The sequence below is a fragment of the Mastomys coucha genome, unplaced genomic scaffold (assembly GCF_008632895.1).
Source record: "Mastomys coucha isolate ucsf_1 unplaced genomic scaffold, UCSF_Mcou_1 pScaffold16, whole genome shotgun sequence".
Taxonomy (NCBI): domain Eukaryota; kingdom Metazoa; phylum Chordata; class Mammalia; order Rodentia; family Muridae; genus Mastomys; species Mastomys coucha.
Window position 1 is genome coordinate 35,234,279 of NW_022196898.1, and position 8,635 is coordinate 35,242,913.

At 36.1% G+C, this 8,635-nt stretch overlaps 1 protein-coding gene across 6 annotated transcripts in view; it reads left to right on the top strand.

The window, feature by feature from the left end:
- The window catches only part of Lrba (LPS responsive beige-like anchor protein), a 547,775-nt gene that overhangs the window by 94,318 nt on the left and 444,822 nt on the right, over positions 1-8,635 (top strand). For all 6 annotated transcript variants that reach the window (XM_031374244.1, XM_031374245.1, XM_031374247.1 and 3 more), the window contains 6 exons: positions 473-552; positions 1,704-1,766; positions 2,738-2,835; positions 5,708-5,800; positions 6,895-7,003; positions 7,609-7,690. In XM_031374244.1, the coding sequence (XP_031230104.1) occupies positions 473-552; positions 1,704-1,766; positions 2,738-2,835; positions 5,708-5,800; positions 6,895-7,003; positions 7,609-7,690 (525 nt within the window). The remainder of the gene's footprint in view (positions 1-472; positions 553-1,703; positions 1,767-2,737; positions 2,836-5,707; positions 5,801-6,894; positions 7,004-7,608; positions 7,691-8,635) is intronic.

The following is an 8,635-nucleotide window of genomic DNA, read 5'->3' on the forward strand; positions in this document are numbered from 1 at the left end:
CCCCCCCCCCCCCCGCTGACCCTGCTCTTCCCAGCCAGTCCCTCGCCTGCTCTCATGCCTTATGTATACAGGAATCCAAAGGCCTTGTTATGTCTAGCAGGCAGTAGAGTCTATTTTGTGTTTCTAGAGTGTTGCATATACAGTTTAATATGAGAACGAATGATTGTCTTTCAAAAGGCATAAAAGAAGAAGTCACTCTTTAGAAGATTGGCGAGTGTATGCGCCTGTGTGTGTGTGTTTGAGACCGGGTCTCAACTTTGGGTAGCTTAGAACTTAATCTGTAGATCATGCTGGCTTCAAACTCAGAGATCCTGCTTCTGTTTCTGTTTCTGAGTGCTGGGTTTAAAAGATTGTGTCTCAGTGCTCAGCTCTATGTTTCTCTTAAGCAAATGGAAAAGCTCTTGGAAATGAAAGCTTTGTATTTTAGTTACCTTTGAGATCTTTGAAATACTAATTGTGTATGTCTTTAAAGATGGACCAAGACCCAATCAGAAAGAAATACTTTCTCTGCGAGCATTCTTACTGATGTTCATTAAGCAATTAGTGATGAAGGTAGGTTTGTTTCTTCCCCTACCCCATGCATGCCATAGCTGATAACTTTATATAAAATATGGTCTCTGCTTGCTTATTCTTTGCCAGTAAAATAAGACAGAAAGTTTGTTGTGAGATTTTTTTTTCATACTCTGTTTTTTATTCTTGTTACTCTTGGGTATATATAAATTACTACATAATTGGAGTTTGGCAGTTTAAATGCATGTTATATAAATTTCTACAAGAATTCAAGAGTATTTGTCTTTTCATTTGGCAAACATTTAGAGTCCTGTTTAATGCTAGGTTTGTTCTTGCCTGTGTGCTACAGTAGCCAACAAAGCACCTAACCAGACTTTCATTTTCAGGGTCCTTGTGTGTGGCATTCAGTGGTGGAGACGCAGAATTTTTCTATAAATATACCACAGAGATTTATCAGCCTTTAGAAATTATCAGTTTTTATGCTTTTTTATTATAAGTAAAATAAAATTTAATTTTTTTTTAGCCCTACCGCCTCAAAATTTAATATTTTTAAAAAGAGCATTTTGATTTTAGAAAATACTTTAGATATTTCATTACTTAATTTACAGCCCGATATCCTGCCCCCTCTCCTCTCAGTCTCCCTTTCGCACAGCTCCTCCTCTATCCCTCTCACTCTGGGCTATATGAGATTTTGTTTTAAAAGAGACAAAAGAAAGAATAAAATATTGTGTCTGTACTTTAGATTTTTTTTTTTTTTTGCCAATATCCTTTTTTGTCGTTGGTGTAGTTTTCCTTTCCCTTTTCTTTTTCTCTTTTAAGACAGAGTTTCATATAGCCCAGGCTGGGCTTGAACTCATGTGTAGTTTCAGGATAGTTTGATTCTCCTGCTTTTGCCTCCTAGGTGTTAGGATTACTGGCTTGTGTAGATTTTCCCTCTATTTTATTCTGTATTCTTTAAGCTGTGCTACCTACTAGCTGTCACATTAGGTTTGGCAAGAGACCTGTCCTTTGATTTCTGTAGTCTTCATATTGTAATTCATTGGTACATCCTCAAAATTTTATTTTAAATTTAGATTTTTGTGTTGTTTTTAATTTCTAGCAGCTGATGAACTTGACTAAATCTTTGTATGGTTTCTGATCTTAAAAATGGTTTTTGTGTGTGAGGCTAAGATACATGTGTTATGTTTCTGAAGGACTCTGGGGTGAAGGAAGACGAGCTGCAGGCCATTCTTAACTACCTGCTGACTATGCATGAGGTAATGCTGGAGTGTCTGGTTCGTGGACTTCAGGTTTTTAAGCTGCATTAGGGATGTTTTTTAAAAGTAAAAACACCAAGGAAATATTTACTAATTGTATCACTGTCATGGAGAATAAATGTCTATTTAATGTTAATGAATCCTCATTTTAATGATTTTATTGGTACAGTATGTCCCTGTGAAACATCTTGAAAGGTTTTCAGAAGTTGCTAAAATTAGATTTTATTTAGTTTATAAAGTACACCAAAGCAAATTGTTATGAACTTGTGTAACAATGAGAAAAGTAGACTTGAAAATTGGCTAAAAAATGATTGGATTTAAGTCCATAACACATTCTTCTTACTAATTTTTGTTTGCATAGTTTTACATTACATATTTTGTTAAACTAGTCATATTTGTTTAAAATTGCTTATTTGAAAATTAAATGGGAAAAAAATTAAATGGGTTCAGATAATTCTTTTATCTTTAAACTATCTATCTATCTATCTCTATCTATCTATCTGTCTGTCTGTCTGTCTGTCTATCTATCTATCTATCTATCTATCTATCTATCTATCTATGCTGACATATATATCTATGATTTGTGTGTGTCTGCGAAGGCCAGCAGAAGGTGTGAGATCCCTGGGTGCTGGTTGTGAGCTGACAAACCATTCAGTTATGTCAGCTGCCCATTTCTATATAGCATGCTGCAGCAATATTGTGATACAGTGCAACATGAAAGCCATTTTATTTCTCTGATTAGAAAATCTCTGGCTATTTGGTATATACTTTGAACTGTATATTTGAAATGTAATTGTAAGTAAATATTTTACTTATAACTAAAATATTAAAAGAACACTAAAACTGGTATATTGTAGATTTGGTTCCTTGTTTATTTAAAGTTGATATTTATATTGTTTCATAAGTATTCAGTATTCAAAGAGTTGATTTTCTTTTTTATTTTCCTTTTTGTTTTTCTAAAATAACTCTAGGATGACAATCTAATGGATGTCCTACAGTTGCTTGTTGCATTGATGGCAGAGCATCCTAACTCCATGATTCCTGCTTTTGACCAAAGGAATGGGCTGCGGTAAGAGTCAGCATTTGGAGATTTCTAGTTATATTTAATGTAAAGCATTACTTTGGAAATGCTAGATTCTTAAATATGAGTTATTATTGATTCTAGGTCTATAGAAGGAAATAATTTAAGATTTTGTTAAAGTTGAGATTATTTCATGATTTTTTTTGTGAATAAGTCTTAAGTTCTGTTATTCTTTCTTATGAATATATTATTATTATTATTTATTAATTAAAAAATTAATCTTTTTTTACAGTTCAGTCATTATTCCTCTCCTGATCTACCCTCTGACAGGTCCTCATCCCATTCCTCCCACCCACTCTCCCCATCTCTATGTCCCTCCCCCACATCCCCAACCCAGGTCTCCCCACTGCCTGGGGCCTCCAATCTCTTGAGGGTTAGGTGCTTCTTCTCTCACTGAGGCCAGACCAGGCAGTCCTTTGCTATCTGTGTGTCAGGGGCCTCGGACCAGCTAGTGTATGCTGCCTGGTTGGTGGCTCAGTGTCGGAGAGATCTCAGGGGTTTGGGTTAGTTGAGTCTGCTGGTCTTCCTCTGGGATCACTCTCCTCAACTTCTTCCAGCCTTTTCCTAATTCAACCATAGGGGTCCCCGGCTTCTGTCCATTGGTTGAGTATAAGTATCTGCATCTGTCTCAGTCAGCTGCTTGTCGGGCCTGTTAGAGGACAGCCAAGCTAGGCTCCTATATGAAGCATACCATAACATCAGCATCAGGTCTTGGAGCCTCCTCTTGAGCTGGATCCCAATTTGGGCCGGTCACTGGACTTCCTTTCCCTCAGTCTCTTCTACATTTTTGTCCCTGCATTTCTTTCAGATAGGAACAATTCTGGGTAAGAGTTTTGACTGTGGGATGGCAACTCCGTCCCTCTACTTGTTGCCCTGTCTTTCTATTGGAGATGGGCTCTACAAGTTCCCTCTTCCCACTGTTCATCTAAAGTTCTTCCCTTTGAGTCCTGAGAGTCTCTCAACTCCCAGGTCTCTGGTACATTCTGGAAGGTCCCCCCACCTCCTACCTCCCGAGGTTCCTGTTTCCATCCTTTCTGCTGGCCCTCAGGGCTTCAGTCCTGTTCCCTCCTGAATACCTGATCGTGTTCCCTTTTCCCCTCTCTGTCCCCTCTTGCACCCTCTATTAATATATTATTAATTATTAATTGCAGTTGTTTACCTAGGAGGATGCTATCCTATTTTTAATTCTTTAGACAGGGTAGATTAAACTGATCTCAAATTCACTGTGGTCCTTCTGCCCTTGTCTCTTGAGTGCTGGGATTAAAGGTGTGTACCATCAGTTTGGCCCTATCTTAACTTTTAAGTAATCATAAAATTCTAATTTTTGTCTTTCTTATAAATATTAATGTAGAAAAGAATGCTATAATAAACAATTTAAATTTTACTTTGAGTGTTTATTCATATATCAGAAGGCCTTCAGAGTTCTTTTAAGATTAAATTAATACTAGTTTTGAGAATGTATTGTAAAATTTATCTTATTAGTTGTGGTTTTAAATCTATTTTACTTTTGGAATTATTTAATTAATAAAACATTTTTGTTAATTTTTTCTTGTTTCATTATATATTTTATTATTTAAATATGTCTGACATTTTTATGCTTGTATAAAACTCATTTTAGTTACTTTCATCTCCCATTCCTGGTAGTCTCTGTCTCCTAAAAAATTCTGTTCCCACATTCATATCTTCTTGTCTTGTTTTGAAACTTACTGGACCATCTCTGTAACCATAGGTGTGTAACTATGCATTGGATTTTGGTTGGGTTCACAGTTGGGTATAACCTGAAGACAGTAACTATCTCTCTCCCAGAATTTTTCAGTAGCCAGTAGTTTAGCAGAGAGAGTTGGGGCCCCATAAGCCCTTTTCCATTCATAACTGACTGTTGACAGTGTCTTGTAGGGGCCTAGGCCTGTAAAGGAACCTGCTGTGGTGTGTTCAAGATTGCAGTCTCAATGTCAGACCCACAAGAAGGCATTTTCTGACCCTTCTCCCTGTCTTCCAGCTGTGAAGGCTTTTCTGCCCTCTTCTGTAATGTTCCCTTAAACTTTTGAGTGTGTGGTATAAGCATCTTGTTTACATACTCAACAGCCACTTATTCTCAGCATCTTGAGCAGCCACGAGTCATTGCATTTATAACCATTCACTGCAAAGAGGGGCATTGTCTGTTGGTATGAGCATAGGTATTTAAAAGGCAGTTTGGCGCTATGTCAGCTTGAAGTATCAACTTCCCCACTAGGGCCTATGACTTTCTTAGCCATATATCTCTAGTTAAGTTTACAGTCCTTGAATGGGTTTCTTCCTAGGTAGCTCATACTTCATGGTGATCCCCTGCCTCAGCTTCCTAAGTACTGGGGTTGCAGGCATGAGCAACCATACTTAATCAGTTGAAGCCTGAGCAGAAACTTGGTAAAAGCATAGATAGGACTACTTGGAAAATGTATAGATACAAAGGATTGCTTTTCATTTTTGCCACTTAATTTTCTCATTACTGTGACCAAGTAGTGAACTAAAGGAAATTATTTAAATAAAAAAAACCCTAAAATGTATTATTTATATGCCTTTTCTGGTGATCACGTATTACTGGTCCACTCCATTGTTTCTCATGTTGATAATAATTATTCATACGTTTAGTGTTTTAAGGCAGGTTTATACAGCAGATTAGCATACATGTATGTGCCTGGAGAAATACTTGAGTTTTTTGGAATGTTTAGTTAGTTCTGATTTGTTTTCACTGAAAGAAACTATAAACTGAAATAAATGAATTTTAGATGTCAGAAATGTATAAAGAAAATTTACCGATATGCTACTTGAAATAAGTTTCTGATGATGTTAGCCTTGAAAATTATAATTTTTCTTTCTTCAGTGTTATCTATAAACTTCTGGCATCGAAGAGTGAAGGAATCCGAGTGCAGGCACTCAAGGCGCTGGGCTACTTTCTAAAGCACCTGGCCCCAAAGTGAGTGCGCATGGGTCTGAATCACCTGTTGGCCGTTATTGTTTAAAGTTCTGGAGTCGTGTCTGTTCTGGCGTTCCTCTAGTTGCTTTTTTTGTTGTGGTGGTGGTGTTAATTACTTAGTTTTAATTCATAATCTGCCTTATGAGTTCAATGCCATTATTGCACATTTTATAGATAAATCTGGACAAGATAATTTAAATTCTGATATGAAAATTATTAAATTATTAATGTGGTGGGTTTTTATGAGAATTTGTGTACATGCATGGAAGGCTTTATTTTGGTGAACTGAATTTTGCTGTGTATTATCTGTGTCATTTGCCATGATCTAGTGACCTAAATGTGACAGCTGTCACATTCTATCTGTTGCTACTTCATAGTTTATTACAGAACTTCAGATTTTGGAGGTAGAACAAACTGGTTGTGGTAAACTGCAGCCTTTCTGATCCCAGGTGCCACCTGCATGTGAAGTTTATTATATCACAGACACATTATTTGCATACCTGTGACTGTTTTCATTGTAGAAAGGCAATGGCGAGATATGACAGAGACCATATGGTCCACAAGATCTTAAGTATTTACTATATAGAAAAAGTTTGCTGACCACAGGCTAGAATTAAAGTACATGATTTTTAGTTTTAAAGTTTATGCCTGGAATGTTAGTTTTAATGCACATATTTCTAGAGCGTTCAGTTTCTTAAATTATGTACATTTATTTTTTTCCCTCTACATTGTGATTCTGAGGCATCCATGTGCCTTAGATAACTGTCCCTAGTCATAGCCCAGTGCTGGCAGATAGCAGTAACTGATAATGCTCTCAAGAATTTAGTTCAAGTTTCGCTCTGCTGTAGCACAGCCCCTCTTGAACTTTGGCTGTGCTTACATTGTGGTTAGCTTTGAACGTTCTGGGTTGAAAAATGTTGTGATAGTAATTGAGTTGGAATTTACAGTCACACAGAAAAAAAACGAACCTAACCAACCAACCAACCAACCAACCAACCAACAAACAAAAAACCAAACAAAAAACGCAGTTGTATTCCCTTTATCTAGTTGTGAACCCCAAAACTACATTTTGTGATTTCTTTCATGTTGTTTAGGAGAAAAGCTGAAGTCATGCTCGGACATGGGCTGTTCTCACTGCTGGCCGAGAGGCTCATGCTTCAGACAAATGTAATCACAATGACCATGTACAATGTTCTGTTTGAGGTAAGGATTTAGCTAGAAATTTACTCAGTAACTTATTATTAAGGTGTATATAGTATTAAGGTATAAAGGTATATATTAAGGTGACTGTATAATGGTCAGTATTTAAGTAAAATGAGATCATTTATTTTAAAATGTACCACTTTTAAATTATTTACATAAAGGTAATATGGCTGCATCTTAGAAGTTTATTAATTATGAATTACTAAGTAATCTTGTTATCTTTATTTTGTGTTTATTCCATTGTGTTGACTTTGATATTCATTTTATAATGATATTATCATTTTATAATGAAGTAAAAATATCATTATGGTATTAAAGGCATTTATGTATTTGGACAACTTAGCATTGAATTTATAGGGTTATATTATAAGTTTTACTTTTGAGACAGCATCTTGTTCCGAAGCTCAGGCTGTTTCAGAATCTAGCTCTGTCTTCAAGACTGGCTGTCAGGTCTTGGCAGCCCTCTTGCCTCAGTGTCCCTAGAGCTGGGCTTGCAAGGTGAGGCCAGCATCCAGGTCCCCTCGTTGAGCTTTCACTGTGCTTCAGCTTCCTTAACAGTGACCCCCCGCGCTAGTGCTCACACAGCTTGTTGCTTCCGTTTGCAGATTCTTATAGAACAGATCTGTACTCAGGTGATACACAAGCAGCATCCAGATCCCGATTCCACGGTGAAAATACAAAACCCTCGTATGTACTCTCTACGTACTTTAAAAATAAGTCTCTACGAAAACCCAAAAGTTAATATTGAAGCAAATAAATCTTTTATCAAGGAATGTATCATGATAGTTTTACTTAGGTTTTTATTGAACGTTACACCAATTGGTGTTGTTACTTGTCTTATTATATAAAAGTTTTAAATTTTATTCATATGATCTTGGTTTAGTTTTTTGGAAAAGTTTTTATTATTATTGTATTATTTAGTGAAGTTAAGCTGAGTTATATAAACAATGGTGGGCAGTTTTTATTTTAAATTACTGCCAGTATAAGAATGCCAAGTTTGATATGGGACACAGTCTTATATAACTTAGAATTCTTACATATTGAACATGTTCATTTCTTGTCTTATTTTTAAGATAATGTCATCAGAGTAACTAAAGGGCTTTCAGAATTGCAAATACTTTTTTATGAGGAGGAGTTCTAAAATTCAGTTACCTGTTGTGCAGCTTCTGTGTATAGTTTGCCACATCATAGCTTTTTTTTCTTCAAAGAACTTTTTTAAATTTTTTTTGTATTCTATTTTTATTAATTAATTAATTAATTGATTGATTGATTGATTGATTGATTGAGACAGGGTTCTCTGTGTAGCCCTGGCTATCGTGGAACTAGCTCTGTAGACCAGGCTGCCCCCTCAGAGATTTCCCTGTCTCTGCCTCCCTAGTGCTGGGATTAAAGACTTGTACCACTACTGCCCAGCCATCTTATCAATTTTAAAAGCAGGAAACTTCAAAGTTCAGTTTCCTCTGCTTTCCAAGATATATGTCATTCATTGTTCAGAGTGAAAAGGGAAATAATTAAATGTAAAAATTTTAGAGTATTTTATCAACCAAGAACATGCTGCTCTAACATAGTGGTTGAGACTGGATAATTGAAAAGAATAGAATTTGCCTTTTTTCAATTTTTTCAATTTTTTTT